Source organism: Oncorhynchus keta, chromosome 5, assembly GCF_023373465.1.
Source record: "Oncorhynchus keta strain PuntledgeMale-10-30-2019 chromosome 5, Oket_V2, whole genome shotgun sequence".
NCBI lineage: Eukaryota > Metazoa > Chordata > Actinopteri > Salmoniformes > Salmonidae > Oncorhynchus > Oncorhynchus keta.
Window position 1 is genome coordinate 33,122,938 of NC_068425.1, and position 14,746 is coordinate 33,137,683.

The 14,746-nt window shown below is 47.5% G+C and overlaps 1 protein-coding gene across 2 annotated transcripts in view; it reads right to left on the reverse strand.

Annotated features, from left to right (window-relative positions):
• Positions 1 to 13,864, reverse strand: part of LOC118370443 (transmembrane protein 235) — an 88,266-nt gene extending 74,402 nt beyond the window's left edge. For both annotated transcript variants that reach the window (XM_052519644.1, XM_052519643.1), the window contains exons 1-3: positions 13,329 to 13,864; positions 11,873 to 11,953; positions 7,733 to 7,870 (exon numbers count right to left, since the gene is read on the reverse strand). In XM_052519644.1, the coding sequence (XP_052375604.1) occupies positions 7,733 to 7,870; positions 11,873 to 11,953; positions 13,329 to 13,500 (391 nt within the window). In that variant the 5' untranslated portion in view covers positions 13,501 to 13,864. The remainder of the gene's footprint in view (positions 1 to 7,732; positions 7,871 to 11,872; positions 11,954 to 13,328) is intronic.
• Between the last annotated feature and the right edge of the window lie 882 nt (positions 13,865 to 14,746).

The following is a 14,746-nucleotide window of genomic DNA, read 5'->3' on the forward strand; positions in this document are numbered from 1 at the left end:
TCTCTCTGTATGTGTAAATATATTTACGTATTATATATACAGTATTAACATATTGTTTTAATAATTAGTATAACGTTGATCTTAATTACCTTAACCCACAATGGTGTTTAAAGACTGCAAAGCTGGCAGTCAGTTGGTTAGTTGTTTTTAAGTTTGAAATGCCAGGTGTTGAGTTTGAAATGCCAGGTGTTGAGTTTGAAATGCCAGGTGTTGAGTTTGAAATGCCAGGTGTTGAGTTGAGAAGTCAAAAAGCGGAGACAGTGGTGATGACAGAGGTGTGTGGTGATGACAGAGGTGTGTGGTGATGACAGAGATGTGCTGTGATGACAGAGGTGTGCGGTGATGACAGAGGTATGCGGTGATGACAGAGGTGTGTGGTGATGACAGAGGTGTGCTGTGATGACAGAGGTATGCGGTGATGACAGAGGTGTGTGGTGATGACAGAGGTGTGTGGTGATGACAGAGGTGTGTGGTGATGACAGAGGTGTGTGGTGATGACAGGAGTGTGTGGTCATGGCAGAGGTGTGTGGTGATGACAGAGATGTGTGGTGATGACAGAGGTGTGTGGTGATGACAGAGGTGTGTGGTGATGACAGAGGTGTGCTGTGATGACAGAGGTGTGCGGTGATGACAGAGGTGTGTGGTGATGACAGAGGTGTGTGGTGATGACAGAGGTGTGTGGTGATGACAGGGGTGTGTGGTGATGACAGAGGTGTGCGGTGATGGCAGAGGTGTGCGGTGATGGCAGAGGTGTGTGGTGATGACAGAGATGTGTGGTGATGACAGAGGTGTGTGGTGATGACAGAGGTGTGTGGTGATGACAGAGGTGTGCTGTGATGACAGAGGTGTGCGGTGATGACAGAGGTATGCGGTGATGACAGAGGTGTGTGGTGATGACAGAGGTGTGTGGTGATGACAGAGGTGTGTGGTGATGACAGAGGTGTGTGGTGATGACAGAGGTGTGCTGTGATGACAGAGGTGTGTGGTGATGACAGAGGTGTGCGGTGATGACAGAGGTGTGCGGTGATGACAGAGGTGTGCGGTGATGACAGAGGTGTGCGGTGATGACAGAGGTGTGTGGTGATGACAGAGATGTGTGGTGATGACAGAGGTGTGTGGTGATGGCAGAGGTGTGTGGTGATGACAGAGGTGTGTGGTGATGACAGAGGTGTGTGGTGATGACAGAGGGGTGCTGTGATGACAGAGGTGTGCGGTGATGACAGAGGTATGCGGTGATGACAGAGGTGTGTGGTGATGACAGAGGTGTGTGGTGATGACAGAGGTGTGTGGTGATGACAGAGGTGTGTGGTGATGACAGAGGTGTGTGGTGATGGCAGAGGTGTGTGGTGATGACAGAGGTGTGTGGTGATGACAGAGGTGTGTGGTGATGACAGAGGTGTGCTGTGATGACAGAGGTGTGCGGTGATGACAGAGGTATGCGGTGATGACAGAGGTGTGCGGTGATGACAGAGGTGTGCGGTGATGACAGAGGTGTGAGGTGATGACAGAGGTGTGCGGTGATGACAGAGGTGTGCGGTGATGACAGAGGTGTGCGGTGATGACAGAGGTGTGAGGTGATGACAGAGGTGTGCGGTGATGACAGAGGTGTGCGGTGATGACAGAGGTGTGCGGTGATGACAGAGGTGTGCGGTGATGACAGAGGTGTGCGGTGATGACAGAGGTGTGCGGTGATGACAGAGGTGTGCGGTGATGACAGAGGTGTGTGGTGATGACAGAGGTGTGAGGTGATGACAGAGGTGTGCGGTGATGACAGAGGTGTGCGGTGATGACAGAGGTGTGCTGTGATGACAGAGGTGTGCGGTGATGACAGAGGTGTGCGGTGATGACAGAGGTGTGCGGTGATGACAGAGGTGTGCGGTGATGACAGAGGTGTGAGGTGATGACAGAGGTGTGCGGTGATGACAGAGGTGTGCGGTGATGACAGAGGTGTGCGGTGATGACAGAGGTGTGCGGTGATGACAGAGGTGTGCGGTGATGACAGAGGTGTGCTGTGATGACAGAGGTGTGCGGTGATGACAGAGGTGTGCGGTGATGACAGAGGTGTGCGGTGATGACAGAGGTGTGCGGTGATGACAGAGGTGTGCGGTGATGACAGAGGTGTGCGGTGATGACAGAGGTGTGCGGTGATGACAGAGGTGTGTGGTGATGACAGAGGTGTGCTGTGATGACAGAGATGTGTGGTGATGACAGAGGTGTGTGGTGATGACAGAGGTGTGCTGTGATGACAGAGGTGTGCGGTGATGACAGAGGTGTGCGGTGATGACAGAGGTGTGTGGTGATGACAGAGGTGTGCTGTGATGACAGAGATGTGTGGTGATGACAGAGGTGTGTGGTGATGACAGAGGTGTGCTGTGATGACAGAGGTGTGCAGTGATGACAGAGGTGTGTGGTGATGACAGAGGTGTGCTGTGATGACAGAGGTGTGCGGTGATGACAGAGGTGTGCGGTGATGACAGAGGTGTGCGGTGATGACAGAGGTGTGCGGTGATGACAGAGGTGTGCTGTGATGACAGAGGTGTGCGGTGATGACAGAGGTGTGTGGTGATGACAGAGGTGTGCGGTGATGACAGAGGTATGCGGTGATGACAGAGGTGTGTGGTGATGACAGAGGTGTGTGGTGATGACAGAGGTGTGTGGTGATGACAGAGGTGTGCGGTGATGACAGAGGTGTGTGGTGATGACAGAGGTGTGTGGTGATGACAGAGGTGTGCTGTGATGACAGAGGTGTGCGGTGATGACAAAGGTATGAGGTGATGACAGAGGTGTGTGGTGATGACAGAGGTGTGTGGTGATGACAGAGGTGTGCGGTGATGACAGAGGTGTGTGGTGATGACAGAGGTGTGTGGTGATGACAGAGGTGTGCAGTGATGACAGAGGTGTGCGGTGATGACAGAGGTGTGCGGTGATGACAGAGGTGTGTGGTGATGACAGAGGTGTGTGGTGATGACAGAGGTGTGCGGTGATGACAGAGGTGTGCGGTGATGACAGAGGTGTGCGGTGATGACAGAGGTGTGTGGTGATGGCAGAGGCTTGGTGTAGGACTGTACCATCCTACTCTGGACTACTGATGAGTGGTGGGCTTTCTGGGCCAACAGCTGCCAGGGCATCACCCAAGTAGGTAGAACTGGTATTGGGGGAGTAGTTACAAAGTCAAGTACTCTATAAGTAAATTACATGTAATGTAGTAAAACTACTACTATAATAATATAGAAATGACATAATACTATGTTTATGTGCATTCTTGGCTGAAGATGAATCAAACCTGCATTGGGATGAGGAACATAAATAACATGGCTCCTTCTTTCCCCAACAACAAACATTATATTTTTGAGGAAAAGAAGTATACACTAAATAATATACTAGCTTACGTATAATGCTTTATATACAGTAAGTGTGCCTCACAGAAAGTGTTGCAGAAATAGTCATGGTTTTATTTTATTTCACTGTGGGGCCAATTTGAAATGTGTGTGTATTTTGCTTATTCATCACAGCTCTTCACTCAGTCTCAGCTGGATAAGATCTCATATTTGATTCTGTCTGGAGGTGCTGAGTGCTGTCGTCAGAAGCTATTCACAAGGAAAGCTTTTTTCTTGTCAAGTGGGCATCACGTAAGGTGTTCCTATCTCCATTAGGTAGACCGTTTTTTTGGGAGGGATACAAATGTAAGGGTTAGACATGACAAGACCTGATAATGTTTATTCTGCTGCTGCAAGAAAGAAAGAAAACTGATGAATGAAAGATGTCTTCTTTGTGTGAGATTGTGAACCTACGCTCTTTTTCAGAGGCTCGACAGGAACTCATGCCTTCCCAGCAAAGGCATCTATATTTCCAGAAAGGCTGTTACTGACGACAAGAGCAGGGCTGTTCAAGGCTGTTTTATTCCCCTAGAGCAGGGCTGTTCAATGCTGTTTTATTCCCCTACAGCAGGGCTGTTCAAGGCTGTTTTATTCCCCTAGAGCAGGGCTGTTCAATGCTGTTTTATTCCCCTAGAGCAGGGCTGTTCAAGGCTGTTTTATTCCCCTAGAGCAGGACTGTTCAATGTCGGTCCTGGAGGGACAAAATACTCCTGTTTTTCATCCTCTCCTGTTAATCAGGGACTGGTTCAGACCTGGGAAACCAGGTGAGTGCAATTAATAACTACCAGGTAGAAACAAGATACGGAAGTGTTTTGGACCTCAGGGACGTAGTTGAACAGCCCTGTCCTAGAAGCTGGAAACAGCAAAGGGTCAGCTGCAGAGCAGTGTCCCTGGGGCAGGTTAGGGGTTCAGTGTCTTGCTGCAGAGCAGTGTCCCTGGGGCAGGTTAGGGGTTCAGTGTCTTGCTGCAGAGCAGTATCCCTGGGGCAGGTTAGGGGTTCAGTGTCTTGCTGCAGAGCAGTGTCCCTGGGGCAGGTTAGGGGTTCAGTGTCTTGCTGCAGAGCAGTGTCCCTGGGGCAGGTTAGGGGTTCAGTGTCTTGCTACAGAGCAGTGTCCCTGGGGCAGGTTGGGGGTTCAGTGTCTTGCTGCAGAGCAGAGCCCCTGGGGCAGGTTGGGGGTTCAGTGTCTTGCTACAGAGCAGTGTCCCTGGGGCAGGTTGGGGGTTCAGTGTCTTGCTGCAGAGCAGAGCCCCTGGGGCAGGTTAGGGGTTCAGTGTCTTGCTACAGAGCAGTGTCCCTGGGGCAGGTTGGGGGTTCAGTGTCTTGCTGCAGAGCAGAGCCCCTGGGGCAGGTTAGGGGTTCAGTGTCTTGCTACAGAGCAGAGCCCCTGGGGCAGGTTGGGGGTTCAGTGTCTTGCTGCAGAGCAGTGTCCCTGGGGCAGGTTGGGGGTTCAGTGTCTTGCTACAGAGCAGTGTCCCTGGGGCAGGTTGGAGGTTCAGTGTCTTGCTGCAGAGCAGTGTCCCTGGGGCAGGTTGGGGGTTCAGTGTCTTGCTACAGAGCAGTGTCCCTGGGGCAGGTTGGGGGTTCAGTGTCTTGCTGCAGAGCAGAGCCCCTGGGGCAGGTTAGGGGTTCAGTGTCTTGCTACAGAGCAGAGCCCCTGGGGCAGGTTGGGGGTTCAGTGTCTTGCTGCAGAGCAGTGTCCCTGGGGCAGGTTGGGGGTTCAGTGTCTTGCTACAGAGCAGTGTCCCTGGGGCAGGTTGGAGGTTCAGTGTCTTGCTGCAGAGCAGAGTCGCTGGTGCAGGTTAGGAGTTCAGTGTCTTGCTGCAGAGCAGTGTCCCTGGGGCAGGTTAGGGGCCAAGGATGTTGTAGTTGCACAATTTTACATCTAACTAAGGTATTTGGTGCAGTATTTCTCAAGTAATAAAATGCACAACGTGATGTCTTGTGGAAAAGTCTGAGCTTCTGGGCAGGCCTGTCTCACTGTCAATGCTATTGGATAGAGAGCAATCACCACAGCTGTTCACCCCATGTTAATGGGCAAATGGACATTGTCAAATCAAAACCCAACCTTCATTTACCCAGTGTGATGCACAGATGTTACAAACTCTATTGTAGTCAAAACTGACTTTACGACCAAAACGATTCTATTTACACTTTGTAGTCAATTATGACACTAGAATAATTGTTTCTGACTTATATTGATGTCTCAAAGGGATTAGTTGCCTTTTAAAAGGCAGTCGTTCTTTAATCCACAGTTGTTGTTTTTTGAGGGGGGGGGGCTATTCATCTTCTGTGGCTAAATGATGCTCTCTGGTGTATTTCACACTCCTGTGGCTGGATCTACGGGCTTGGGCTCAGGGGATTCATCCCCGAGAAGCACCTGCATTCAGCCCCGAGAAGCCCCTGCTATTCATCCCCGAGAAGCCCCTGCATTCATCTCCGAGAAGCCCCTGCATTCAGCCCCGAGAAGCCCCTGCATTCAGCCCCGAGAAGCCCCTGCATTCATCCCCGAGAAGCCCCTACATTCAGCCCCGAGAAGCCCCTGCATTCAGCCCCGAGAAGCCCCTGCATTCAGCCCCGAGAAGCCCCTGCATTCAGCCCCGAGAAGCCCCTGCATTCAGCCCCGAGAAGCCCCTGCTATTCATCCCCGAGAAGCCCCTGCATTCATCTCCGAGAAGCCCCTGCATTCAGCCCCGAGAAGCCCCTGCATTCAGCCCCGAGAAGCCCCTGCATTCATCCCCGAGAAGCCCCTGCATTCATCCCCGATAAGCCCCTGCATTCAGCCCCGAGAAGCCCCTGCATTCAGCCCCGAGAAGCCCCTGCATTCAGCCCCGAGAAGCCCCTGCATTCAGCCCCGAGAAGCCCCTGCATTCAGCCCCGAGAAGCCCCTGCATTCATCCCCGAGAAGCCCCTGCATTCATCTCCGAGAAGCCGCTGCATTCAGCCCCGAGAAGCCCCTGCATTCATCCCCGAGAAGCCCCTGCATTCAGCCCCGAGAAGCCCCTGCATTCATCTCCGAGAAGCCGCTGCATTCAGCCCCGAGAAGCCCCTGCATTCATCCCCGAGAAGCCCCTGCATTCATCTCCGAGAAGTCGCTGCATTCAGCCCCGAGAAGCCCCTGCATTCATCTCCGAGAAGCCGCTGCATTCAGCCCCGAGAAGCCCCTGCATTCATCCCCGAGAAGCCCCTGCATTCATCCCCGAGAAGCCCCTGCATTCATCTCCGAGAAGCCGCTGCATTCAGCCCCGAGAAGCCCCTGCATTCATCTCCGAGAAGCCCCTGCATTCATCTCCGAGAAGCCCCTGCATTCATCTCCGAGAAGCCCCTGCATTCATCTCCGAGAAGCCCCTGCATTCATCTCCGAGAAGCCCCTGCATTCATCTCCGAGAAGCCCCTGCATTCATCTCCGAGAAGCCGCTGCATTTAGCCCCGAGAAGCCGCTGCATTCAGCCTCGAGAAGCCCCTACATTCATCTCCGAGAAGCCCCTGCATTCATCTCCGAGAAGCCCCTGCATTCATCTCCGAGAAGCCGCTGCATTCAGCCCCGAGAAGCCGCTGCATTCAGCCCCGAGAAGCCGCTGCATTCAGCCCCGAGAAGCCCCTGCATTCATCTCAGAGAAGCCGCTGCATTTAGCCCCGAGCAGCCCCTGCATTTAGCCCCAAGAAGCCCCTGCATTAAACCGTCCCTGACTGAATGTATTCAGTGCAATATCTCAACCTTTCAAGACATATTTGCTGTCATCTCTAAAAATCCTTAAATGAGATTATTTAAGCCTGTTTCAGTGAGAAAACTGAGTTGATTTGAAAGCTGAAAGCAACCTTCAATTGAATAAAGACAACAGTATGAGAATGTGTGTACTGAAATCATCCCACACGTCCACACACACTGACAGCTAGAAACCCACTGGTCTTTAACATTTCAGCATCATGCACCGTACAATTTCAGCCTAAAGCAGTTGAACAAGACATTCATATCAGTACAATATAGAATCAATCTAAAATAACCATTTCACTGCCACAAGCTCCAGAACAACATGAAAACATGGGTTCATATTGTTTTCTTTCAAAAGGTTCACCTTGAGTGCCAGGTTGGACTTTTGGACTATTCTATTGTATCCATTGTGCTGGGAAAGCTCAAGCAAACACAAATACTATTTTAACCCTTGTCTGAAAACCAGGGTTGTGTTCATTAGGGCACACAACAGAATTTTAAAAAATCGATTAAAAAAATAAAATAAGAGTGTTTCTCATTGGACAAGTCCCCGTAGTCCCCGTTTCAGTCCGTTCTCTTCCAATTAGTGCCTAATGAACACAACCCAGGCCTGATCACCAGGGGATGCTCCAGAAAGTCACTTACTGCAGAAGAGGAAGTAGGATGCGGAGCCGGCCAGCAGGCTGGGATTCCTGGCCAGAGAGCTGACCAGACCACAGATCCCTCCCAACACCACCAGCAACAGACTGAGAGGCAGCAGGGTGACTATGACCTTGTGGGAGTCTGCAGGGAGACCCAGAATGCAAAGCAGGGTTACTGTGAGCTGGAGAAATACACTGTACATTGTTTTCTCAAAAAAACATTTCTGCATGGTGTGTGTGTGTGAGCAGGTCAGTTTCTAGCGTTTCGGGGACCATAAGTGATATTTGGTTGGGGGGACCCCCCACCTCACGATAATGCTTCCTCACCTCACAGTAATGCCCCCGACCTCGCGATAATGCCCCCCACTTCACGGTAATGCCCCCCCCCACCTCACAGTAATGCCCCCCACCTCATGGGCAAAAAAAGGTCATGCCCCCCCTCTTGGTGGCCAAGAGAATGATTTGCAGCTTTGAAGTTAATGTCTTGCAATTCTACACATTTTGCATAGAGAAATGTTATTCGCATGGGCTAATTAAGTGACTGTCAATGATGGACATAACAAGAGGAAAACTGCAGATGCACTAACAAACTTCAACATTATATTATACTATTCTAACTCTCAACATTACGTTGAGACCCAGGCTGACATACTAAATCGGGTTGTGGGCCCCCTAGTTGCCACTTATGTCGCTTATGCCGAGAAACATCACTGTGTGCTTGAGGGTGTGTGTGGGGGGCATTCAGACCCCTTGACTTTTTCCACATTTTGTTACGTTACAGTCTTATTTTAAAATGGATTAAATTATTTGTTTCCCATCATCAATCTACACACAATACCCATAATGACAAAGAGAAAACAGGTTTTCAGAAATGTTTACAATTTAAAGGCAATGCTATCAAATACAAATTGAGTGTATGTAAAATTTGTACTAGGATTAAATGTCAGGAATTGTGAAAAACTGAGTTTAAATGTATTTGGCTAAGGTGTATGTAAACTTCCAACTTCAACTGTACGTGCTTAGTAATGAACCTTATAATTTTATGGGGTCTATATTGTATTGTTAAAGTGGAGTGCAATAATGTTGATTCACTTTGTAAACATTGACCCCATCGTACAGACTCAACAACCTGTGCTGTTTTGTGTGGGTGTGACAGAGCTAGAACTAACTACAGCTGTGCCCTAAATGGTGTAAAGATACTTTATGTACTACTTAAGTCCTTTTTTGGGGGTATCTGTACTTTACTATTTATATTTTTGACTACTTTTACTTTTACTCCACTACATTCCTAAAGAAAAGAAAATACTTAGCAGGACAGCTAAATGGACAAATTCACACACTTATCAAGAGTCATCTCTACTGCCTCTGATCTGACAGACTCACTAAACACACATGCTTTATTTGTAAATGATGTCTGAGTGTTGGTGTGTGCCCCTGGCTATCTGTAAATGATGTCTGAGTGTTGGTGTGTGTCCCTGGCTATCTGTAAATGATGTCTGAGTGTTGGAGTGTGTCCCTGGCTATCTGTAAATGATGTCTGAGTGTTGGTGTGTGCCCCTGGCTATCTGTAAATGATGTCTGAGTGTTGGAGTGTGTCCCTGGCTATCTGTAAATGATGTCTGAGTGTTGGTGTGTGCCCCTGGCTATCTGTAAATGATGTCTGAGTGTTGGTGTGCCCCTGGCTATCTGTAAATGATGTCTGAGTGTTGGTGTGTGCCCCTTGCTATCTGTAAATGATGTCTGAGTGTTGGTGTGCCCCTGGCTATCTGTAAATGATGTCTGAGTGTTGGTGTGTGCCCCTGGCTATCTGTAAATGATGTCTGAATGTTGGTGTGCCCCTGGCTATCTGTAAATGATGTCTGAGTGTTGGTGTGTGCCCCTGGCTATCTGTAAATTATGTCTGAGTGTTGGTGTGTGCCCCTTGCTATCTGTAAATTATGTCTGAGTGTTGGTGTGTGCCCCTTGCTATCTGTAAATGATGTCTGAGTGTTGGTGTGCCCCTGGCTATCTGTAAATTATGTCTGAGTGTTGGTGTGTGCCCTTGCTATCTGTAAATGATGTCTGAGTGTTGGTGTGCCCCTGGCTATCTGTAAATGATGTCTGAGTGTTGGTGTGTGCCCCTGGCTATCTGTAAATGATGTCTGAGTGTTGGTGTGCCCCTGGCTATCTGTAAATGATGTCTGAGTGTTGGTGTGTGCCCCTTGCTATCTGTAGATGATGTCTGAGTGTTGGTGTGTGCCCCTGGCTATCTGTAGATGATATCTGAGTGTTGGTGTGTGCCCCTGGCTATCTGTAAATGATGTCTGAGTGTTGGTGTGTGCCCCTGGCTATCTGTAGATGATGTCTGAGTGTTGGTGTGTGCCCCTGGCTATCTGTAAATGATGTCTGAGTGTTGGTGTGTGCCCCTGGCTATCTGTAAATGATGTCTGAGTGTTGGTGTGTGCCCCTGGCTATCTGTAGATGATGTCTGAGTGTTGGTGTGTGCCCCTGGCTATCTGTAAATGATGTCTGAGTGTTGGTGTGTGCCCCTGGCTATCTGTAAATGATGTCTGAGTGTTGGTGTGTGCCCCTGGCTATCTGTAAATGATGTCTGAGTGTTGGTGTGCCCCTGGCTATCTGTAAATGATGTCTGAGTGTTGGTGTGTGCCCCTTGCTATCTGTAGATGATGTCTGAGTGTTGGTGTGTGCCCCTGGATATCTGTAAATGATGTCTGAGTGTTGGTGTGCCCCTGGCTATCTGTAGATGATATCTGAGTGTTGGTGTGTGCCCCTGGCTATCTGTAAATGATGTCTGAGTGTTGGTGTGTGCCCCTGGCTATCTGTAGATGATGTCTGAGTGTTGGTGTGTGCCCCTGGCTATCTGTAAATGATGTCTGAGTGTTGGTGTGCCCCTGGCTATCTGTAAATGATGTCTGAGTGTTGGTGTGTGCCCCTTGCTATCTGTAGATGATGTCTGAGTGTTGGTGTGTGCCCCTGGCTATCTGTAAATGATGTCTGAGTGTTGGTGTGCCCCTGGCTATCTGTAGATGATGTCTGAGTGTTGGTGTGCCCCTGGCTATCTGTAAATGATGTCTGAGTGTTGGTGTGCCCCTGGCTATCTGTAGATTATGTCTGAGTGTTGGTGTGTGCCCCTGGCTATCTGTAAATGATGTCTGAGTGTTGGTGTGTGCCCCTGGCTATCTGTAAATGATGTCTGAGTGTTGGTGTGCCCCTGGCTATCTGTAAATGATGTCTGAGTGTTGGTGTGCCCCTGGCTATCTGTAAATGATGTCTGAGTGTTGGTGTGCCCCTGGCTATCTGTAAATGATGTCTGAGTGTTGGTGTGCCCCTGGCTATCTGTAGATGATGTCTGAGTGTTGGTGTGCCCCTGGCTATCTGTAAATGATGTCTGAGTGTTGGTGTGTGCCCCTGGCTATCTGTAAATGATGTCTGAGTGTTGGTGTGCCCCTGGCTATCTGTAAATGATGTCTGAGTGTTGGTGTGCCCCTGGCTATCTGTAAATGATGTCTGAGTGTTGGTGTGTGCCCCTGGCTATCTTTAAATGATGTCTGAGTGTTGGTGTGTGCCCCTTGCTATCTGTAAATGATGTCTGAGTATTGGTGTGTGCCCCTTGCTATCTGTAAATGATGTCTGAGTGTTGGTGTGTCCCTGGCTATCTGTAAATGATGTCTGAGTGTTGGTGTGTGCCCCTGGCTATCTGTAAATGATGTCTGAGTGTTGGTGTGTGCCCCTGGCTATCTGTAAATGATGTCTGAGTGTTGGTGTGTGCCCCTGGCTATCTGTAAATGATGTCTGAGTGTTGGTGTGTCCCTGGCTATCTGTAAATGATGTCTGAGTGTTGGTGTGTGCCCCTTGCTATCTGAAAATTAAAAAATAACAAGAAAATGGTGCCGTCTGGTTTGCTTAAAACAAGGATTTTTAAATAATTCATACTTTAACTTTTACTTGAATTATGTTCTATTAAGGTATCTTTACTTTTACTCAAGTATGACAATTGTTTACTTTTTCCACCACTGCTACTTTTTACCAGGGCTCATGGGTTAAACGTTATGCACTATGTAGGGAATAGGGTGCCATTTGGGACCCAAATATAGTCTTCATGTAGAAGGCGTCGGAGGCCACATAGCAGAGGCCACATACTCACTGATAAGGTGCTTCTCTATGTCAGTTTTGTTGGAGGTATCCACAAAGAAGGACTGGATTGGCCAAGAGGTGCCATTTCTCCCTGTAAAAAGAGCAAACAGAAGATATGTGCTGACCTTTCAGACCGGTAGACGATACGTAAAATGGCATGACTGTACGTCGCTTCGGATAAAAGCTTCTGCTAAATGGCAGATATTGCATAATATGTTGGACCGCTCAGACTGGTAGACATACATGACAATGTTAAAGTACCAGTCAAAAGGTAGGCCTATGACACAACACACCTATGGCTGTGTAACACCTTTATGGTTGCTAATATCCGATTACTAAGTGTGTGCCTAACATCGACAGCTGCTTCCCCGCCAGCTCTCTGACAGAACTCTTTACAGGCCATGAATCAACAAATCTATAGCAATGACTTATACTGTTGACACACTGTACTGCAGTAGTGTGGTGTAGCACAGGCGCTCCCTGCGTAATGTGTCACTCCCCTATGTTTGCATCCCAAATAGCACCTTATTTCCTATGTAGTGCACTACTTTTGACCGGAGCTCTATGGGAATAGGGTGTGATTTGGGACGCACACACTGTCTGGAACAGGAAATATGCTCTAGGCTGACAGAGATGCAGTTGAAAAAACAGCCGGAAAGATACAGGTGAACTATGTGAATAATAATAATACAATTAATATTATTAATAATAATAACAATCAGATTAATAATAATAACAAATAGTAATAATAATAACACGAAGAATAACAACAATAATAATTATAATATTAATAGCAATCATAATGATATTATTAATAATACTAATAATGTATATGCAAAATGTAAATGAGCAGGAGTACAATAAAACAGATGCTTCTAAAGTGCACCTGTTTATTGCAATGTCCTGTGCATGCAAATGCGTCTCGGGTGGGGAAGAGATGAGCTGGCATACAACAGAGATAGCTATGGACCAGCATTGGGTCCATTCTGAAAGGGGTAGCATTTTGAAAGTGAAACTCGATTCAGTTTTTGATGTTGAATTTAAATAAATGTAATCTAAAATAAAGTGAGGAAAACAAAAATGTGATGAGGTTGAATAAACATTGAAAAGTGATTGGATTTGCAAAAAGTCATTAATTTACGGGAATGTCTTATTTTTTTCCATCCAACTTTTAACCTAAAGGACATTTTTGGTTTGATGTCACGCTTAATTCACGTTAGTTGACAACTCAACCAAATATACATTAAAATTAGACGTTGAAAGGACGTCTGTGGCAAGTGGGTCGTGGAAGCAGACTGACATTGGTGGTGAAACAGGTAGACTCCGTTGTTTAAATTTGGCATATGTATTTCAAGTTATATGACAAGCTACCAGAAAACACAGCGCAATATTGAACCGCAATATCAAAGTGCGCTAGGCTATGGCATTTAATTTGGGGTGCTTAAAAAAAAAATACGTGGACATACCTTCACGGATCCTCCAGAGACCGGAATGCGAACTCAGGTCCTCCAAGTCCGACTGGTTCGCCTTGTTCACATCGATGATGTACCAATAGTCGCTGCCAATTGCCACTGCAAGAAAGCTGAAGCTGAGTAAACCTGAAAAGCCAGCCGTGATAACAACCATTCCGTACTTCATTGTCAATTAAACTTCCTTAAAAACAAAACCGTGAGCAATTCAAATGAACGTCATGGTCACAAAGAAATCCGTATCACATAACGTTCTGGACCGGGCACCCGAGATGGAGAAATGCGCAAAGCTCTCCAACATGGTCTTTATTTTTCTCCCCGCCGTGTAGTGCTGACTTGTCAAATTATTCTCGGCAACATCTGGTCAAGAGGGTTCTGTTTTGATATTGTCGAATATAATGGAACGAATAATAAAAGACATCTGCGCTTTGAAATAGTAAATAACGGGAGAGAGAGTAGCCGAACGATGTATAATTAGACACTACTGAGAGGGTCCTTATGTAACCCACTCCTCACTCCTGGGTAAGTACACCAACGCTAGTTCGTAGGAGTAGTGAGAGTAAACATTAGGTCCTATAAGGTAAATGAGCAGGACACCAGGAATACATTTTATAGAAAAAAGCCGGCTTTAGTAGCAATATGAAGATAAATTACCATACATAAACACTTTATTTTGAGAAACTTTTCTAGCTTCAAACTCAAAATGGAAACTTTCTTTTCAGATGCTGATGAGGACTCGAAACGCACTTATTTTCTCTATCTCAAGCAGGTTGAACAGAAGGTTCTCATCTGAGAGCTGTCAATCAGAGGGCGGGACTGTCAATGGGAAACCCAATGGAATAATGGAAGGAACAGTACTACTTGCTCAAATGAAATATAGTAAACGATTAGATTAATATGTACTCAATTGAAGCAATGGGTTACACCTAACGGAGAGGGTACTTGTAGCACTGGCTATCACGCTGCAGCCCAGTCCTACTCAATTCTCTTCGAATGTTTTTCATGCGCAGTGGCACTGCTAATCAATGTTGCATTTCAGTAGCGGATCTGTTTTGGAACAGCTGATCCGTTACACCAAACACTCAATGGATGACGACCTACATTTCGGAACCTTTTCATAATATTGTGACCATTTCTTAGAACGGCCAGTGAATAAATCAATCAGGTTACCTGGAATGGGGGAATGTAGTATTACTTCTATAACATGCTGGGTACACAATTATTGTATTGGATTCAATTGTATTCAGCACCCTCTCATGTCCTCATGTCCCCAATCGACATGGAGTGATCCCTGGGTTGCATGAGGCTCTTGTGCATATCAAGGCTGTAGCCCACTGAGCAAACGCCTATGCACTAGATTGGGGAGCCGACAACAAGTTTCCTAGTCAGGCTACCACCCAGATGTGGGGTTTTAG